General features: G+C 33.7%; 1 protein-coding gene across 2 annotated transcripts in view; it reads right to left on the reverse strand.

The window, feature by feature from the left end:
* The window catches only part of PDE5A (phosphodiesterase 5A), a 134093-nt gene that overhangs the window by 47369 nt on the left and 63854 nt on the right, over nt 1-22870 (reverse strand). For both annotated transcript variants that reach the window (XM_023220046.1, XM_023220045.2), the window contains exons 6-10: nt 21004-21141; nt 18474-18541; nt 12048-12156; nt 11275-11362; nt 1518-1693 (exon numbers count right to left, since the gene is read on the reverse strand). In XM_023220046.1, the coding sequence (XP_023075814.1) occupies nt 1518-1693; nt 11275-11362; nt 12048-12156; nt 18474-18541; nt 21004-21141 (579 nt within the window). The remainder of the gene's footprint in view (nt 1-1517; nt 1694-11274; nt 11363-12047; nt 12157-18473; nt 18542-21003; nt 21142-22870) is intronic.

Here is a 22870-nt window from a genome sequence, read left to right on the forward strand (position 1 = left end):
CATATAATTAACTGAAGGAGAGCTACAAAGATAGAAGTAAGTCTCAATCAGGAAAATATTCAGAGATTTTGAACAAAGTAATACAAAGTGTGGGATTGCTTCAAACTAAGTCAATGGGAGGGGAAGGGAAGTGCAGAGGAGTAAGGTGGAAATGGATGGAGTGATAATGGCCATGGGTTGATAATTACTGAATGGATCATGAGGACGTGAGGGCTTATTAAGCTGTTCTCTCTACTTCTGTATATATTTGAAACTTTCCATAATAAAACATTTAAAAAAAGAAATAACTTCTAATTGATAGCTTAGATTCAATTTTTCAATGAGAAACCATGGAACTGAAAAAATTAGATTAAATATTATATATAAAATATATAAACACATACACAGATATATGTATATATGTGTATATGTATATTTAAAGCTATTTGTACACATATGTACATGTGTACATGTACCTAATTGAAACTATATTTGAAATATATACTTGTGTGTATATGTGTACATATATACTTGAAACAGATTTCCACTGGTTTATAATTGAACGTCTTTTAAATAATACTATAGCAAACCTATTAGTATAATATATTCAGCATAGAAAGTAAAGGGTACCATCTGGTAAATTTTATATAACATACGTCCCTTTAGCTCTTTAGGTTAGTTATGTACTTAAGAGAGATTGACGGAAATGTTATTATATCCCAAACACTGATTTTCTCTAATTTCAACTAGATAAGAAATCTCCATGTTACATCAATTGAATAATTTCAAGGCAGTTAGTGAAACATATATAGAAAGGACTGACCCTGTTGGAGTTGGCCGGTCCTTTGTGAGAAAGAGCATTCCTCGGTCGGTCCCTGGGAGCCAGTGATTTCTTCACTCACTACCTGCACCTTCAGTCACTTGGGGGAGCTTGGTGGTCATACAGATTCGGAGTTTCTACCCAAGACTTTCTGAATCAGAACTTTCAGAAGTAGGGTATATAAATTTGTAGTTTGAAATAGTTTCTCAGATGATTCCATGAGTTAAAACTCTTCATGCTTTTCATTGATTTTATTTTTTCTTTTCCTCACTTCTAATTCTCTTAAGAGTGCCTGGGGTTTCTGTTTTTTGTTGTTGTTGTTTGTTTGTTGGTTTGTTTTTAATTTTTTTTCACAACTGTTCTCACGGAAAGATGGGGAGGCTCAGGCAATGGGAAAGGGACAGATAAGTGGCAGTAGTTATCTGTGTCAATGGTTATTAAAGTCAATATTGCTTTCTACAGAAAAAGCAAAGGCCTAAAGGAATAAACATCCTGAGTTGTAGTTTGGTTATATGACATTTGACAAGTTTCTTAAATATTCTGAGTCTTAGTTTCTTTTACTCTTTAGTTGAGGATAATAAGGATCTCATCATCTGAATCACAAAATTTTGGTGAAGACATAATGACCGAACACACACACACCATGAGTGATTATGAGGGAAAGGTCAAAGCTAAATGTCTGGCTGTCTGGAGTGAGAGGTCCCTAAACTTCACCCACCTCCAATGTGACCATTTGCTTGGCCATGGCTCTCTCCACTGCTTCATACATCTGCGTGTTCTGGATCCCCAAGCCACAAAAGATGACAAAAGCTTCCAGAAACTGCTCGTCATTTCGGTTGAAAGGCTTAACCTTGCCAGTATTCTCCTCCATCTTATTAACAAGTTGGCAAACCCCTATAACAATCCAAGAGATTGAGCAAATGTTATTGTTGATTATCATAGTTTTTGTGGACTTTAACAAACACACCCAAAGATTGTCTTATACTTTTCTCTTAGGAATGCTTAGCGTGTCAAAATAAGCAAATTAACCCCCACAAATACAAGCTAGAGAAGTAAACAGAATTTATATGAGAACTAGTTTCACGTAGTTCAAAATGTACATTGCTGGCATTCAAAGAATCCTAGAGTACTATTTTCTTCCAGACTCGGTCACGAATTTTAGATCAGTTGAGTCCCCAAAGACAATTTGTCCTTTGGAAACTAATTGGATTTTTGTACACTTGCCAAGAGAACAATTCTGATGTACATCAGAATTTTGGGTCAAACAGATCTCCTTTCCTTACTGAGAAACCAGAAGTTTAAATACACACACACACACACACAAAATGGAATGCAGAAAGGAGGCAACTGACATAGGAAGTCTCAAATTTCAAATCTACGCCTCTGTATCTAGGAGAATCAAATTTGCAGAAAACTTTTGATGCTGCAAATAAGTATGCAAATAAAAATGACTACTTAGAAATAAAAGTCAAACATGTAGTCAACATAAATGGAACATTAGGATAAATCTAGGAACATCAACATCTTCACTGAAGTGGTTGTTCTATGAGTTTCTGAGCCTAGTGGTCTCTGTGAGGAGTGACCTCACAGAGGCCACTCTGGTGACCCAGCCTACCTCTGTGTAAACAAAGTATTGTTAAAGTCCTTATCACTTCTGTCTCTGAGTATATAATAACAGACTTCCACCACGTACCCACTGTGGGATACGCATTGTGCTAAATACTTTGGTAGACACATGATCTCTAGTCTTCACAATTTATTCTGCGAGGCAGATGTGACCATCCTCATTTTACAGATGAGGAAACTGAATCTCAGAAAGGTTACATCATTTGCTCTAAGCCACTTAGCTGGTATGTGTGGGTCTAAAATTCAATCCCCAGCTCAGCCTGCCACAAGGGCCACTCTCAACTGCCATACTACCTGTTAGATCATTGCTAGCAGTGCCCTGGTTGCATCTTGCTTGCCCACACCTCTGCTCATGCTTTTCCACAGGTGTGCACTGCTCCCCACTGCCTTCCCTCCTGCCTCACCAGTTGATCCCTATACCTCCTTCACAGTGAGTTCCAGGAGGCCTCTAACTTACAGGTGAGGCAGGCATTTTTCTGTTCCCTTAACATGACCAGTTGGTGTATCATAGCAAATTTTATTTCTATCTCTCTTTCTAGACTGTCAGTATCTTGGGCTTAGAGTTTTATTTATTTTTTTCAGCTCCATTTCTTCAGCTGGTAAAACGCCTAGCATATAGTAAAACTAAAAAATTGTTTTCTGAATTAATGAAAGAATGTAGAATTGCAGCTCTGACTGAACTAGTTTCCCATGAAGACTATAATAGTCTATTACCCTTTATTTTTCCTGGAGCACGAAAGGATTTCATAGAGTCTGGAAGATGGTTGCACATTAAGCTCCTTTACCACCATCAATGTTCACTTTCTTTACTTTTCATACTATAAATGATCTGGACTCTCCTTTTTGCTCTTTTTGTTTGTTTATCTACTTTAAACAGTAAAGACATCTATATGCTTATCTATTAGCATTAGTGCTGCATAAGTTACTTTTCTATCAATTATTCCATAGTCAAGGGAAACTTTAAACAAGATATAATGAATTTGGACACTGCAAGTAAAAGCCATATACTAAATGGCAATCAGCATTCATTATCTTAAATGTATATATCCTGTGTGTGGAAAAAAACAACAAGAACAACAAAAAACAAAAACAAACCAAGGGTTATGTCCTCCAACCTTTGTGAATCCCCAAATTATAAATATGGAACTATTTACACAGGCTTCTGTCTCCCAAATCATATTTTCTTGAGAGTCACGTTTCATGCCCTTATCCTCACATCGCAATGGAATTGATTTCAGTTTTACCAAAGTTTTCTCCTACTCGATAGCCTTTTTCATAAACAAGCTTTTAAAAATTACTTCCTAAGAATTACTACACGTATAGCAAGAAATGTACAACACAGAGGGGTTATGTGAATACCAAGTAATCTGCGAGGCTTATGACCTAGCTAAGTGTCTCTCTAGTACAGCACTTCAAATCTATGCCTTGGTCAAAATTCACTGAATGAATATATTAAGAGTCATTAAATTATACCTTTGGAATTGTTTGCAAGTCCTTTAAGTGGAATGTTATGTGTAGAAATATCAAGGTTCTGCTGTAACAAATACAGCTCAGAGCAGAACAGCTAAAGTATACCCATGTTATGATCCACCATTATAGATATAGATCTATAGACACAGAGTTAAGCTCTGGGGAAAACAACAACAACAACAACAAATGGTACTGAAGACAAACCATCCATCTAGGCATATAAATTAATTCTCTTTTGAAAGTGATATGAACAGCCATATTTAAATAGCATTCATGATAATCCCATTGATCTCTTTACACTCTTCAGAAAGTTTAATTATATCAAGCAAAAATACCCATGTTAAAACAAAAAGTTATCAAGAAAAAGAAGGTTTATAACAAATGGGGTTCCCTGTTTAAGAAAACTAAAAACCTGGGCACATTTACAGATAGAGTGTTCACAACTTCTTCCTTAATGATCTAAAAGAGTTAGGAGTACAAAAATGAAATTTAAAACTGGAAATTTGAGATGCCACATTACTCATAAACCATACAAACTCAGAATCATTTATATTTAAAAATGAAATGTTTAATGCCAAACCAAAAATAAAACAGAACCATTCAGCAAAAACCCATCAATAAGTGCAATCGTAAAATAAAACAATATTCAAAAACATTAGGGGAAAACCAAGAAGTAGTGAAGTTAGACAGCAAACTATCAGTGCTACCTAATATTATAGAGTTCATAAAGTACTCAAAATGTGGTCATCACAGTAGCTCTCAGAGCTGGTTAGCATTGAAGGCACCTCTGGAAATTATGCTGAAGGGACTAGATGGCTTCTAAAATTAAACAGTTACATTTTATTTTCCATAATTAAAGGGATTGGATGTTGTTACCAACCAGTCTTCCTTCTGGCTCTTTGGCAGAACAGGGGGTCAATGCTTATACCCTGCTTGCAGTCTTATGTCCTCTCTACCACCTAACATGGACTCCAAAATTAGCATCCTACCTTATTAAAGTGTAAAATGTACCTTTATCACCTATCTTGCAAATACTTTTGTTTCTGCACTTTTCATTTGTCAATCGTCTTAATTTGGAGAGGTTTTTGCTATATAAAAGATTTAATTTTTTAAGGAACCAAAATAATTATCCTTACAATATTCAACTATAGTGCCTTGCTTTTAAAACAGCCTTCCTCATTTTAATGTGATATATAAACCTGTATTTTCCCAAGTACTTTTATACATGTATTACATTTAATCTTATAATCCAACTTAATTTTTTTCCCCTAACTGCTATTGGAGTCTTATAACATCTGACCAGTTATCCATTCTCTGATTATCTGAACTGTCACCATATACTAAATTCATATTTGTTTCAACTATTACATACTTTGTCCATATTTTAATATTTTTGAAATCAGTATGCACGTTATGATCAATAGCTTGTCATAGTAAATTGAAATCATATTTTACTTTCTTGGAGATACATAAAGTGGTGTCTTTCATTCAAAAGTATCTTACTTAAAAATAACGAAATACACCCTACTGTTATATACAATAACACAATTATATATGCCAGATTGTGGGTCTACATTTAGACTTTCTGTTCTGTTTCATCAATTTTGGCATGTCTTTTAGCACCTATACCATACTTTTAATTATTTTACTTTTATATCATTTTAATTTCTGAATTAAATCTAAATTTAATTTCTGAAAGGGCAATAACCATCAGCTATGATTCTTTTTACACCTCCAGTTGTAAGTATTATCAATGTTTGTAAATGTTGATCAGGAACAACCTCCCCACTCCCATCCAAATCTCACAAAGATACATATTAAAATTGATGCAAATCTAATCTGGGAGACTTGATATCTCATAAACTAGATTTTAATCATTTCAGAAATGTATTCACTTCTTAATGATTTTTAAGTCACTCAGAATTTTGTATCTTTCCTCATATAGATGGCATATATTTCTGGCCAAGTTTATTCTTTATTACTATAGTAAATGGGTTTTTTCCCATTGTTTTCTAACAAATTTGTCTTGGCATATATTAAAATTATTTCTCTTTAATAATTTGATAATTAGGCTTCTTATGAAACTCTTACTAGACCAGGTAGTTTCAGCCAATTCTTTTTGGGGTTTCCATTTAACAATAATTTGTCAGTTATTTTATTTTGCCTCCTTTTTTTCTGTGTCTCATCTTATTTCAACCATGCCTCCCTTCTGATTGCTTTGGTTAGAATTTCTTTGGGCAATAGCTTTTTTTTATATATAACAAATTCTTTCTCAATTACTCCCATGAACAATTCTAACATCCTCTTGAGTTAGTATTGGTTACTACCAATTTTTATAGAAATTCTCAATTTCACCAAATGTTATTCCTATTTGCTACACTGTATTATCAAGTATCTTTTAAAATGTCTTCAGTATCTGTAGTTACATTCCCTCGTTCATTACTAGTTGCATTTCTCTCTTAATATCCTCATTATCTGTTGGAGGTTTCTCTGTTATTATTGTGTTTGCCCATTATCTCTTATTTATTTCTTCCCATTTCATAAGTTTATTTTTTCAATTTTTTCTTCTACTTTCTTTCTTCTCATGTATATATTTATTTGGGGAAGGCAGCAGAGTGGGAAAGAGAAAGGTGCTGTTTTTCTAATTTCTACGGTTGAATGATTAGTTAAAAATTTTTCATTATTTCTTAATAATAATAAAATATTTAAAGCTACATAATTTCCTCTGAGTATAGCTTTGACCATATACCTTGAGTTTTATGTTATGTTGATAGAACAATTAATTTTCTAAAATGCTGTAATTTAATTATGACTTTTGATTTCTTCTTTGTCATTTAGGAGAATGCTTTTTAGGTTCTAAGTGAGATTTTTCCTTCCAATTTATCTTTTTGTTATATATTAACAGTTTTAATGCACTGTGATCTATGAAAGTGGCCAATAATTCTGCTTTTCAGAAATGACTGACTTTGTGTTGCATATCATCAATATTTGATTTCTGACACATATTTGAGAATAATCTGTATTTTTAAATTCTGAAACATGAAAGTAAAGCTATATATGTCAATTAAATCCACTTAATTTTTATCAATTCTAACGTTTATTTTTTCCTATAATTTAACGCTGGCAAGTATACTTCAGGCCCACTATGATGATAATTTTGTCCATTTCTCCGTGTATTTTTAACAGTTTTAGTTTTTGTATGTCAATGATGCTATTTAGTTTATTAGCATTCATGGCAATGACATTTTCCTCTGCGAGTTTTAATTTTACTCAATGAAAGGTGATTCTTTACATTATGTTTTACCATAAATTCTACTTTGTTTGATAGAAATATTGTTATCCCTATTCAATTTTTGCCCATGTTGTATAAAATGTGTCTTTACAAATGACGTATACTTCACAGGTTCCGGGAATTCCTTGGTGTTTCTGATCCACTAAAGACTACTTCTCTGTTTTCTAGTGCTACTAAAAAGTTTTCCTTATTTTTGTCTTTCTTCAGGCAATTATTAAAGCTGTCATCCTTACACTGATTTTTATTATATAGATCTTCACTTCTGTAATTCTAAGCTATAATATCTTAATTCCATTTTTTTCTAATTTTCTTCCACTTATTACTACCCTTATACCCTACAGCCTTATTTCCTTGTGCTTATTATAACTAAGCATAATTTGCAGTTCTCTAACTGGGAAAAAACCTAGATACTTTAAGTAATATGAGCAATGTATACCATGGAAGACAATCTACAATTATAAACAAATGAACAGATAGTGATATTGCCAAGTGATAAAATTTAATATGAAAAGTAAAATGAAGTATTAGTAAAACTTAAGCTGACATAACATTAGAATATTTATTTATGCCTTGGAATTCTACTGCAACACACAGAAGAGCAGTTCATCTCTCCACGCATTCACCTATTTAAAGGTCCAACCCTGAGTAATTCATTAAATAAAGCCAAAATAAATTAACAGAGTAAGCTAAGATGATGTGGCGGTGACAATCAATGATTCAAAAATTTATTGAGGCCTACTCAAAAAAATTCTGCAGGCATGCAGGTCTCCCAAATTTTATTGATAGAAAGGAACTAAAACAGGGTGCCACTTGGAGCATCGGAATGATGTAGGTGTTTAGCCAGTTCAAATAGGCTAACAGAACAAGTTTGAAAGTGTAAGAGACTTAAAAATTCATTGTGGAAGTAGAAAACAGAACCTTCTTACAGTGTACTCGAGAAAGGATGAAGATAGTAACCAGCTTACAAATACATATTTCTTTCTCATATTTCTCTGTCAAACAATGTGTAGTACAGCACTGTAATTTTTATTTTTATGCTTTTCTTTATTAACAAGGAGGTGAAAAAGCAAGCTATTTAAAGTGGAGATGTTCTAAGCATCTTTAAAAAATTTTTTTTTCAATGGGAATAGAACTAATTTCTGGAAAATTTATCCTGAAATTGATATGGAAAAAATAGGCATTAAAATGTCTGGTAAATATGATATGGGAAAAAGGCATATTTAGCATAATAAGTAGGGAAAATAATTAGTTAAAATAAATGAACGTTCAATGAGAAATATATTTCCTTAAAAGTATTGGAAGCAAAGTAGTGGAAACACTGTGTATTAGCCAGAGCACTAAGAAAACATTTGATAGGAAACAATACCTCAGGGAATAAATGTGATGGGACAGCAGGCCCCATAGTGGTCTAATGTCTATAATTCCATCTAAATGTCAGTAATGGAAAAAATGAGAGGAAGGAAGAAGATTACAAAAAACACATGTGTCCATCTGTCTTTCTGCACGTAACTCTATAGGGATTCTCTATTAGAATTGCATAATAGTGGAATCTGGTCTATGACATGTAAGACAAATTATCCACAACCATGACATTTTCCATGCTGCAACTGTAGATACATAAGTATAGTCCAGAAATCAAATTCTTAGTTTTGTCACTCTTGTAAAGCAGCAGGGAACACTGGAAATTTTCCCCCTTATATTTGGGATCTACTTGAGAACCTCCCTTCACCCCACACAAAACCCGACTAGAGAAATCATTTCTTTTTCCTTTCTTTTTATTTACAAGGAATTTTTCTCTCCAAAATCAACATTAGCCTACTTTTGGCTCTGTCATCAAGTAGGGTGATACAAAATATATGCCAAGAGAAGTCTGATTGTGTCATTTTTTATTTTTTGCTTACTTGTCTGACACAGTGACAGGATCACAGAATGTGAATTTTGAACAGAGCTGAAAAATTACTAAGTTCAACTCCACAGAGGTGAGTAATGTGCCCATAAGTGTGGTTGAAGATGAGTGGCGCTAACACAGTGCTGTGAGTCCGACCCCTAGTCCAGTGCTCTTTCCATGTCGCCTAACTCGCTCTCATTTACCTTCACATAAAGTGACAAAGGGGCCTGATGCGTAACTTCCTCCAGCCACTCCCCATTTCCAGTTATTATTCCAAAGAAATGCTGCTGGGGAAAAGTGAAGATGTGACTCGATGGAGCAAGCTGCCACTCTGCCTTCCTTCCTGTGACAACTTACTAGTAAATAATGCATTCCTTCTGGAATTTAATTTCACATTTTCAAAGGCCAAAGACAGCTTGTAGTAAATCTTCATACTTATAAAAAAGCATTTTAAACAGCATAACATTTATAATATAGTTTTCCCCTTGACCTCCCTAGGAAATACAATTTTATAACATTTACTTGGTATCATATTGTAAGGTGCCCTTGGCAGTTTTCTTTTATTGCTTATGTTAGAGATCTGATCAGTGACAATCTTTAAAAAAGATCTCACAGATTCATTAGCCTCCACTTTTTTCTCTCAGAACTGTAGAAAAGTTGACTCAACCGCCCAGCAGGGGGTTGGCACGCTGGTTTCTAAACAGCTTTAATGCACAATTCACCAGGGTCAGGAGTGACCCTAGAGCTTAGGCACTAGATTAGCATATTGAAGACTGCTGGGGTGGAGTCACAGTAACTAAGTTGACAAGACTGATTTATAAAACCAGAATAGTATCAATGTTCCAAAAGAAACAGATCTGTCCCAGAAACAGAAGTACAAGCACCTGCAGCTCCAACCCATTGCCTCAAGTCCAGCTCATACAATAAGAAACAACTGTCAGGGCAACCAGTATATTTGAGAAGACATGAATAATGCATTCTCTTCCCATGAGCTAACCTACACTGGAAAAGAAAGTAATCAGTACAAGTTGGATTGCTGGGACTGGAATCAGAACAAGGGAAATCAGAGTCATAGAATGTTGAATTGTACTAAGCTGATGTATCCCTTTCACAATACGGATGCATTCTAGGCAGAGGGACTGGGAATAGGAAAGATATTACTGGCTATAACCTGATGCATCCATTGCACCTAGTGAAGGCTCACCATGTGGTCAGAATACTCAGTGCACACTGATACAACTCTCCACATACATCTCTGTGTTAGGGACAAATGTTACTTTACTCTTGCACAGAACTTAGACAGTCACTTTTAATATCTGTCTTTTCTTTTTCTATTTTCATTACTGATACCTTCTGCCCCTTCTTTCTGACTAAAACTCTCATTCAATAAAATTATAGTCAAATCTTGCAACTGGAAAAGTATTCAGACTTTTAAAGTTATATTTATATATCTAAATGTTGCTCCATTAGAGTTTTAATTCTAAATTTAACCTTTAAAAAGGTATCATATTTTCTTTATTTCCAGGTTCCTAGGAGAATGTTAACAGTTCAGACCTTTTTTACTACATCTCAGAAACATCAACATGGATGACTGGCATATAAAATCCTACTTAACCTTTACATAACTGCAATACCAGGAAACAAATATATCAATAAAAGGAAACATCATTCAATTTTTCTGAGAACGCATTCTTCCATCATTCCTGAAGTAGAGGTTTTTCTATAATCATATTAAGAACATAAGCTCCTGAGGGCAGGGATTTCTGCTTTGTTCATTGATTTATCCCAACTGCCAAGAACAGTGAAGTGCTCAATAAATATTTATTAAATGAATAAATAAATATAACCTATAATCTAAACTACATTCTTAAAAAAGTCGACATCCAGGAAATAAGACTCTAAAACAATACACATTATCTCTTGATATCTCTTATGCAGTCTACTAAATTTCAATACATCATCAATCATTCTTAAACAAAAAATTCTGCTGAAATAGGATAATAATTATAAAAGTACACCATAGTTTATAAGATATTTAACAAATGTCTGTTGGTATTTATCAATTATTTTAATTATTCTATCATTCTAATTTTTATCTGTTTTTAAACATTTTATTCTTTACGTTTGAAAGAAAGAAGTATAGCTGGGAATACATTTTTAAAAATAAGTTTAGAGTATAGGTTAAAGGAAAGGCTTTACCTATAACTTTATTCTTCTTTCCATTTTTTATAGGTGTACAAAGCAAACTTCTAATGCACTGCTGGTTTACATTTCCTGTATTTTCAGTCTAAACAAAAATAAAAAGAACAAAACAGCTAAAATGGTAAAGAGATTGATTTGTCCATTAGATGCTATAGAAAATATATGACACATTTGAAAGCACTATATATTCAACTTTTATATTAGCTAGAGAACATTGGAAAGCAGAAAATGTATAAATTATAATAAAGTTCACATAAATGCAATATAAAGCAATGTCTTTACTTTGTTAAAAATATCGGATTTTTTTTTCACTTTAAACTTTCCAAGCAGCTTATAGTAATAACAAGTAATATCTAAAAGTAAGTAAAAAAAAAAAAAAAAGAGAGAAGTAGAAGTACAGTATCTACTATACTAGTTAGTAAATGCCTCAAATAATTTAACAAGAGGGGCAGAATCTAAATGCCACCTAAAATGCACCATGTTACAAACCTGTCCTTTAGTAATACTACTGTTGCTATTGCTATATTGCTAAAGTTCTAACAATGTCTCCAAACAACACCCAAATAACAAAATCATCCAAATAACAAAATCAAGGCAGCTGCCTCAAAGTGCAATACTTTCCTGAAAAGTGCAATACTTTCCTGAAAGCACAGATCATTCCTAAACAATCAATTCTAGAGCCAGTCCTTCAGTTCAAGAATAATAACTGTAAGTACAGATCTTATGGGAAAACAGCCTTCTAGCTTCAAGTCTAAAATTGGGTTACTTACTGTCCAGGGAAATCTTTTATCCTTACTGACATCTGGGATATTAAGTGGTTCCATAGTATTTTTGACATACTGAGCATACATGTAATTGACTTTGTTTGCATCATGTTCCCTGTGAAAATAACAGATATGAGTTCCCTCTGTGCAGTTAAAAAAAGCATAGGCAAACAGTTAAATAAATGATTAAGGGAGAAAAATACCAGCCTTAAATTATAAGGCAAAATATATACTTATATGGAAAATGCAGCTTTAAATGTGTTTGACGATCCACAACATTGTCAGTTACTATAATTTAAATGTTTTGAAAAACCAAAATCCCACAATTTTTCAACAAGTTTTATAAAAGTGAATGGCCTTATTCTCATTACAAATGGGCATGGTGAGTTCTGGTGTCATTTAATGTAAATTCATATGTCCCCTCATGTCATATTTTCTCATCAGATTATAGAATGCCAAAGGTCCAGTGCTTGTTTTACTTCCTCATTATTTGGTTTATCTATCCATCCCAATAAAACAGTATTTTACATATGTTAAGACCAACGGAAAAATCAAACAGCTTAGAAAAAATGTTTAAAGCTCTTCTCTCAAGTCTATTTTCTTTCTCCTTCTGTCTTTTTGTCGTGTCTTCTTTAACATCTTTCCGTTTGTTCAATTTCCTCTCTACACAGTTTTTCTGCTTTGAGATGTTTTATGATACTTTAAAAATTAAAAATTTATCTTCCTCAAAAAATTTTTATGAACTTACGATATTTTTACCACTTATGTTCCAATCTCTTAACAGAGTGAACGTGAAAGATTAATCTGATGCCAGGGGGTACAGTGTCAGTGCAAGGGAGGGAAAACAGAATGGAACATGTTTTTTTCATCAGGAAACTCCGTATGTTCCTTTGTGGTGATGATGAATTCAGCAAAGAGGGTCAGATTATGGAAATTTACTCCATCTATAAGGACCTGCTTATTTTAATAGTAATATCACTAAAGAAGTAGGAAAACCAAACAATAGTAGACATTTCAAAATAAAATATAGTTGGCCCTTGTACCCACAAGTCCACATCTTTGGATTCACCCAACTGCAGTATCAAAAATAAGTCAAAGAAAAAAAAATAAAAATAAAACATACATTTAAACAATAGTACAACATAACAATTCTTTAAATAGCATTTACATTGTATTAGGTATTGTAAGTAATATAGAGTGGATGTGCATAGGTTATAGGCAAATGCTACATCATTTTATACAAGGGACTTTAGTGTCTGCAGATTTTGGTATCCGCAGGGGTTCCTGGAACCAATTTCTTAAGGATACTGAGTGACAATGGCATACATCTCAGGAAAAATGTCCACTTGTTCTAAGTTTCCAAAGTTCCAATGTTTTGCCTATCTTCTGTCCCTCCCACCCAACCTGCCCCAGCTGCTTCTTGGGACAGTGGTTTCATATGGCGTTCTTCAGTGCTGGTGATTCCATGAAGATTCCCAAACTCTGTGGCCTTGTTCCTGGTCAAAATATTTCAGTCTTCCCTTTGTTGTACATTTTACTTTAAGTGAAATTTGGTCAAACCAAGTACTGACCACTTGTCTAGTATTATGTATACATGAAAAAGAATGAAAAGGAAATGACAGAAGAGTGACATAAGAGTAAATGAACTTTGAATATTTCTTGAGACTAGACTGATAGTCTGCGAAGGTATGCCAGTTATCATATACATCAGATCTAATACACTCCTGAGGTCCTACTTCACACATATTATCTGGGTGACACTCAAGAAACAGTTATATAAATGCAGGGTTTAGTTTAATAAAACAACATTTAAAACTACAAATATTTTATAAATAGCAGCAGCCTAGAGAGAAGAAAATAAGAAGCTATAGTGAAAAGAAGAAAAATGAAAAGGTGACCACCAGGAGAAGGAAGTACATTGGAGAAGTAAGTATCCTCGTAAAATCTCTTTTAAAATGATAATTATCATATCAATAACCATTATTATTCTTATCATCATCATTATTTTAAGAGTAGGAGCCAGAAAAAAATCCAAAATGGTTAAGCAATTTGTCAGAGATCAGAAATTCAGACTTACACTAGTTAATATACAGAAGGAGAAGTAGAAAAACTATTTATAAATCAACAAATACCTGATACCTTATTTAACTCCCTGAAATGTTTAGGTTTTTCCAATGGTTATTTTAAGTGAAAACTGAGCATTACATTTATTAAAGTTACATGATACCATGTTTGTTTCTTACTCTATAAGAAATGTTGATAAATTTTTAGTTCCTGAACTCAATAAATACAGATTGAATACCTTAACCATCAGAGGCACCCTTAACAGTATATGGGAGACAAACTTACACAGGTCAGTAACTGTCATAGAAGCTTACAATCTAGTAGAAGACTGAAACAGAATGAATAATGTATTTAAATTACATGGACTATTTGGGTAGAGGCTAGCGCAGAGACTGCCAGTTGTCCTTCGGTAATTCTCCTCCCCTTCTGTTTGTCTGGACATACATGGCCACCCAGAATAAAGACCACATTTCTCAGCCACCCTAGTGGCTTAGTATTGCCATCTGGTTAAGTTCTAGACAACAGGATGTAAGAGTAAATGTTTGTGTTTGTGATGGCTTCTAGTAACCTTCCTAAGAGACACGTGATACCTGCTGTCTGTCCCTTCTTTCCCTGTCCCCCATCCTACTGTTTATCATGTGGATATAATGACTGGAGCCGAATCCTTGACCCTTAAGAAAAGGGCCATACCCTAGGGAATAAGGTAGAAAGCCCAAAGGTGTCTTGGTCCCCAAGGCCTTTCTGGAGCAGAGCTATAGCACCAAGCCTGAGCTGGCTACCTCTGGGCTTTTACAGGAGACAGTAATAATACTGTGTTATTGTTTAAGCTATTTTTATTTTGGGTTTTCATGATCCATAGTCAAGCCTAATCCTAAGTGATACAGTGTAACAATGCAAGCACCACACAGGTGGAGAAGATGGACAGGTAGCACTTAAATGGAGTGGAATAGGGAAGAAGTAGCATTAGAGAAATGAGTTCACAGCTGGCTGAGACTTTTTAAAGGAGAGATATCAGGAATGAAAGGTAGAGTATTCCAGGCAGGAAAAAACAAAACAAAACAGTATAAAACACATTGCTGACATGGAAGAGTTCTATGTGTAATTGGGAAACACTAAACAGTTACAGATTGTCAAGAATAAAATGATGATTTCAGGCTGAAAATGTTAGGCTAGGACAGATAGTGAAAGATTTTGAAAGGGTAATACAAGGAATATGGATCTCATTCTTTTAATGATGGGAATGTTATAATGGCCTTTAGAATGTGCCTCAGAGCTCCACTTGCAGAAAGAGTAGCTGACCAATGTCTCAAGTTGCTGTGCTCTAGAAGCCATCACCAAGTTTGCACTGAGGTCACCTCTACCAGGGCTGGTCCCAGAGAAAAAGACTGAGCACACTAGGGACACTAAAGTAGGCCTAATCCTGGGAGGTCCAGTATTCTTCTCACAGTAAATTTCAGCTAGAGGACTTCCCAGCAACCTTGCCAAACCTTCCTTAGAACTGTTCAGCTGTCTAGGATACTTCTTTACAACTTTCCTTCCTTCTTTCTTCCTCTCCTGAATTCTGGGTCAGACTTTTGTGTTGGTCTGATGGCTTTCCTGGCTTCTTCCCTCTGGTTCTCACAGGGTGTTTTCTCTAATAAATTTCTGCACATTTAATCTAATCTTGGCATCTGTTTCTTGGAAGACCTGGACTAACTCACACATTTAAGGCTTTTTGTACAATGTGTATCAATGAACCGTATATGAGTGCATTGTTGGGATGACAGAATTAGGTACATGGAATTGGAAAAGATAAATTTCTGTGCTTTAGAATTAAATGGGAATCACTGCAGGCTAATGTAAACCAAAGACCAAAAACAAAACAAACAAACAAAAAATCAAATAGACACGGAAATAATAGCTAACACTTACTAAGTACTTACTACATGCCAGAAATTTTCTGAAGCATTTTATATACATTATCTCATTTAATTCTTACTATAATCCTACTACCACTACAGATGAAGAAACTGAGGCTCTGAGAGATTAAATAATTTACATGAAGTCTCATAGCTAGTAAGCCCACTACGTGGTGAAACTTAAATACTTACATTTAAATACAATCAGTCTAACTTCTACATTCTTCTACGCTGTATCCACAATTTTTTAAAGTAGTAGTCTTTACTTACTTAATTACACTTATATTTTCTAATATGATAATCAATAACAAGTATAAACTAATATGTATATTCCAAGAAAGTGACCTAAAAGGATTAATTCTATGTATTTGTCATTTTATGACACAAATGTGCATTTGTGAATGAACATAAAGTTAATTAGTATGGAATTATAGCACTAAAATACCTACTTCTCAAAATAAGAGCTAACATAAACTGTACAACATTATACTCATTTTTTTCCTTCTAATTGTGTGGCTCTTGAATTGAAGTACAAAAATTCTAAAACTTCCCACCATCTGGAAATGAGCCTCCCTTCAGAAATTCCTGGGCAACTCAACTCCCAAGAGCTTACTATGCTTTATCCCTCTTATGATATCCTTCTAATAATTATGTGTAATGTTCACCCTGAATATGTTGTTTTACATTTAACATTTCAAAACCATCTTCAGTATATTAATTTATGAGGTCATTAGTGGATTGATTGGAAAAATCTCAAATGAGCTATGCTTTTTAATTGATAAATAACTTCCTAAAAGGAATGATTTGCTTACTGATAACATCAAATTGCCTAGCATTTCATCAAATGGAGAGACGGAAAAGTTTGGATTGGCAAAGTTTTTAATAATGAGAATCGAAGTCCTAAATCCTACCAATAATCAGTTTTAGAAACATAATAAAGAATCTGCTGGTGAAAAATAAGCATCAATATTAGTTTTGCCCTTTTTCAAAATGTTAACATTACTAAACACCATTTTAAATTCAGTTATTGCAAAATTAGGCCTGTTATCTAATTTTTATTAAAATAAAAAAAACTCAGAGGCCTTTTACTATATCACTATAACAAAAGCTAACTTTAAATGTTTAGTTAACATAAGCTATTACTGTTGAAATTATTTTCATTATTGTAAAGTCAATTAATAAATCAGGTAAAATGATCCATGTAAATTAGTCTCTTTAAAGGTAATCACACTGACCTATTTATCCTTTACAAAAAAAAAATCTTTATTCTAAGACTGTCTTGGAATCATTAAATCAATAAGTGGAAAGATACTTTCCATTTTGCCTACAGAGAGGGAATGTGGTATTTAGAAACAAATACATATATAGCAAGACATTTTTGTGTTTTTTTAAATGCATATTTACCAGTAGAGGTCACTATCACACCAATTCACTGGATTTGTCCAGCTACTGCTAAAAGAAATTACAGGGCCTGGCTGAATTTTAGAATAAAAAATCAAAAGCCAATACCTAAAATACAATCCACAGGGATATGCTGCTCCACAAATATTAAAAGATCATGTAGATAATTAATCATTTTGAACTTTTAATATGACTATCATACTGATTTTCCTATTGTCCCATGGAGATAAAGGTAACTATATAAACATAGATATATATATTTCTATCTATATATAGTAACTCATTATTTATGCACACCAAAAAGTAAAATATTCAAATATTTACATGTGTCCTACCTAGAAACTTTCTAAAATCTTCTTTTCAAAAAGGAAAAAAGGTATTACAGCATCATAAAATTAAAATAATATATATTAATGTGCACATTTTCATACATTCCAAAAGGATTCAATACTAACTAAAACAATGTCAAATCTGCTAGAAAATGCAATGGCACAGGAGCTTAGGATAGAACAGGTGTGGAGATGGGATATAATCTTCAGTGCATGATCAGCAAAGCCAAGAAGGAAACAAAGGTCAGCTATTCAATTATGACCATGTGAACCCCAATTCCAGGACATCAGAAAACTCTCTGGTTAGAGAAACCATGGTTTATCTCCCTAGACTACCCACTTCACGCCCAAGTCAGCAGTAAAGGCTTAAGGTCAGGTCTACCTTCTGAGTCAAATGAATTCCCCATCTGCCTCCAAGTTACATTCTTGCCCTTTGCTAATTCCTAAAATCCTTTAATAGGAGAAAAGGCCCTTCCTTGTACCACACTGTCAAAATAATAGTCTAGTAATGAGTTTTGATTTAAATACAAATACTTAACAAAGTAACAACTTCAAGTCACTGTGGTCAATAGTCTCTCCATCTTGATGGAGGAAGATTTAGGACCAGAAATGTGAGAAAAGACAAGAGACAATAAAATAATCTGTAGTTTGTATTTCTTAAATCAAACTGGTCATGAAATAACTATTTAGCCAATATTACATACATGTGATAAAGACAAGTAGAGAATGAGTGCTTTTACCTTGTTAACATATCAGATGATTTTTCTAATTCCTCACACTCCATGTGAAACACACTAGAAAAAGAATCCTAAAAATAGACAACACAGACTGAGAAATAATTTTGACAAGGTAATAAAAACTATCTAGATACAGACATACATGCTATGGAATTGACAAAAGACCCCAATACTTGTAATATATTTTTACTTATTCTTGGACAAAATAGACCCAAGTACTCATTTTATGACATCCTCAAAACTGCTTCCCATTTAATTAAAATAAAAGTTTCGTTCATATAATTTCTGATTTTGTCTTGCAAGAATGATTATACAAGTACTATTTGTCTTTTCTAGGTACTGATGGATTTATTAGTTTCAAAATTTTTTATGCTTATTGAAAATTCTCAAGTTTTGGCTTTTAAGCTTAAGTACATTGATTGTTGTTAAATCCCAGGTAAAGAATTCCTTCTTAAAAAGATGTTTCATTCAGTAATACTTTACGTGATTATTAAAATAACTGTGAAAAATTTAACAACATAGAGAAATACTTCTGAAATTACATTAAAGGCGTGGTGGCTCATTCCTATAATCCCAACATTTTGGGAGGCCAAGGTGGGCAGATCACATAAGGCCAGGAGTCTGAGACCAGACTGGCCAACATGGCAAACCCCCTACTCTACTAAGAATACAAAAATTAGCTGGCTGTGGTGGCATGCTTCTGTTATCCCAACTACTGGGGAGGCTGAGGCACATGAATTTCTTGAACCTGGGAGGCTGAGGGTGCGAGCTGCGATAGTGAGATCGTGCCACTGCACTCCAGCCTGAATGATACAGTGATACTCTGTCTCGAAAATAAGAAAGAAAAAAAAAATTTTTTTAATCACATTAAAAAGCAGAACAGCACATTACACTCATGCTCTATTTATATAGAATTGGAAGAAAACAGAAAAAAAAATGATAGTTTAATTTGGGGATAGAAGAAATCTGTACATTTTTTTCCTCCTCACCTTTGCTCACTCTGTTGACATATCTTTAAACAACAAATAAATGTAATACAAATGAATATAAAGTCACCTAATTCCTTTTCTAAAACCTACAACTTAAGTGGTCAAAAAGTAAGCAAAATATCCTAATAAGCATATTGTTGTGCTATATTTCCAAGAAGCACTGATCCAAATCAGTGTACTACCATAACAGGTGTTAACTGGTAGAAGTATCCATTGAGTATGAATTAAAGTGGTATTTAAGTTGTCTAAAAAAAGTAGTGCTTCACATATAACTTTCAAAAATTAAATGCAAAAAGTGGGTCATAGAGCAAAAATTACAGGTTAAGTGACATACTGCATTAAGGAATTCTGACCTGAAATTTAAAATGATGTCTACTATATTATAATCACCTTTATATTAAAGATTTTATAACTGATTGAAAAATATGAAATAGTATCTATGAAAATACTGATTACCTTTTAGCCTAGTGAGTTCTCATTTGGTATTAATGAGAATTTTGTATTAAACAATGCATTCATCTGACATATATACACATCCCAAATGATTGAGATGTTGGCTCATACGGTATAGTCCTTATATCTAAATCAACTAAAATTTCTTAATATAAATTAGATATTGAATACCTTTTATTATTCTACTTCCCCCCAGAACGTAACTTCAGATATCATACGTAGATTATAACTGACCTATACAAGTGGTAGTCCACACTCTCTTTCCTATTAATCCACAAATGAACAGCCTACTCTTAGGGACTAAAGGAAAAAGAAAACAAACAACTACAGCAAAAAGAAATATCCCAGAAACAGTGGTTCATAAGTTGAGAAGGGAGAGAAAGTGCATAAAGAAAAACTGCCTTAGGCCAGGGGCCCTGATTCTACTGGCAAACTCAAGACAGCCGGCCTGGTGTAACTAGCACTCTGTGACAACACTCTATCTTTTCTCAGACACCTGAAAATGTTTCTTCACATTACAAAATCAGTGGACTGAAATCTACTAGTTAGAAGAGTTTGGTGGTTTTCCATTGTTGGTAAAAATATGGGACTTATAGGTACCATTAGTAATGCTCCTACTGGGCTATGCCTTTTGGTTTCTATACAATTTCTGGCAAGAAGAAATTTTTATACCCAACCCATTCAGAATGAGGAGTCTAGTCTGTCTGTTCATAGCAACTAGGGCACCAGTATTCCTGACCGTGAAAAGTCAGCACACTGTAATGACAATATATTTCTCCACGAAGATAGTGTGGCCATTGATAGAAGCAGAAACACACATTCCCATGGTAATTATTTTTAGGAGGGTGGGATGGGGACATGAACAGAGGTAAAAAAGGGTGATGAGGCACCCTCCACCCTCCACCCTCCACCCTCCACCCCTACCTGTCTTCAACCAGAATAGCTCATACCCTGATTGGTTTTATATACATACTCATATGCATTTGGGTTTGAGAGAGGGTTCTAAGACCAAAATGAGGTTTAAAAGCAGTGCTTACAGAAATATAAGTTTCTCTCTTTCTAAAAATAAAGAAGTCATACTCTGTACTCACGGAGCAATCTTCATCCACTATGAAAATGGTGCATTTCTGCACTTGCATAAAAGAGATAATAGTGGCAGCTATTTTCTTCAGAATTACTTCTAATGATTGTTGTTCTTCAAAAATTAAACTAGCAAGGTCAAGCAGCACCTAGACAAAAATATTAAGAGCTTATTATTTAGCAATTGTTTGTAATTATTAAAGCATAATTATTTATATGGGTTATAAATTGTTTAACCTAGCAGGTTATAATCAAGTCTGCATTCAAATATTAAATATGTCTCCACTTATTAACAGAATCCTCCATTGACTGTTAATATAGTTAATATAGTTAATAAGATCACAGGCTCTGAAGCCAGAGTAATCAGTTTTTAATCCTGACTTCCTTTCCTGCTAGCTTTGAGACTGAGGGCAAATTTCTTGAACATGGGGATATTAATAACATTAAAATCACAGGGCTGCTGGGAGGATTAAGATAATATTTATAAAGTATTTTGAACACTATCTGGTACATAAAACATACTGTTAATGTTGTTCTAAACTTTTTAGATCAACATTTGTCAACATTATCAATGTTTTTACAGAGTACAGTAAATATTACCCATCAAAGTAAACAAAGTCTTAAGAATTTCCTTTGTGTTTTTTTCTGGTAGATTTCTCTTTCTTCTGAACCTCGTAAGTATTACCAAAAACTCAGTGGAGGTGATGCTATCCTAGCTGAGGTCTGAAAGATGAGTAAGAATCATTCAGGTGAAATAGGGAAGAGAACTATTTCAGGCAAAAATAATAGAATTGAGAGAAAGTAGCATACTGAAAGTTTTGATCAGGTTTTATAAGAGCATAGACTATAAAGAGAACTGGGAGATGTGATTGCAACATTAAGCAGAAAAAGAACCTGAAAAGTACTGTATGTCTTTTGAAGCAGTTTAAACTGTGATGCACTGCAGGAAAGAAGTGGTGTGATCACATCTGTTTGTAAAAATAGGGACTGGATGAAAGGATGGCAACAATAGAACAGGGAGAACACTGCAGTTAAAGGCAATGGAAGGTCACATATCTTATTAACACAGATTCTAAACAGAAAATATAGGGTAGAGAAGATGAATTATCAAAGAAATAATGAAAAAAGAATTACACAGAAGTGAACAGTTTGCTTAAACCTCCAAAGAGATGAACCAACATACAGATGCCAGCATGATGAATGAAAAAAGAATAATATTGTTAAATTAAGTTACAAAAGCAAATATAAATAATCTGAAAAGCTTATAGACACATAGACAAAATAGATATATATATAATATAAAAATACAAAATATGTATTATATATTATATTATATATTTATATTGTAGATAATAAATATAAAATAGTTACAAAAGAGCCAAGAATAAGGACAACATGGATGCTAGTTAGGAGACAAAGCACTACTTCTAAATTCTGAGAAATTGATTTTTCAATTTAGAATTTTATACCCAGCCAAAGTGGCCGGATATTTTCATACATGCAAGGACTCAGAAAATTTACTTTACCAATATCCTTTCTTGAGTAGTTAATTGAGAATGTGCTGCAACAAAATAAGGAAGTGAGAAAGAAGTAGGACATCTAAAAGATAGTGGAATCTTTCTAAGAAAGCAATGAAGAAAAGTTCTATGATGACACTAGTGTAGCAGGCATAGGGCTAAATAGTTTAGCTTGGAAGAAGAAAGGTTGGAGAACCTCAGTTTGGACTTCTCCAAATAGAAGCAGAAGGGGAATTCAACAGGATGCCTAATATAATGGAGTTTGGGGAGGGGTGGAAACAAGAACATGAGGCTATATTAGAGCAAAGAGTTCAAGGAAAAAAATTCAGAAACATCAGGAAAAATGAAAAGTTCTATAACA

This window comes from Piliocolobus tephrosceles, chromosome 3, assembly GCF_002776525.5.
Source record: "Piliocolobus tephrosceles isolate RC106 chromosome 3, ASM277652v3, whole genome shotgun sequence".
In the NCBI taxonomy this organism is placed as follows: domain Eukaryota; kingdom Metazoa; phylum Chordata; class Mammalia; order Primates; family Cercopithecidae; genus Piliocolobus; species Piliocolobus tephrosceles.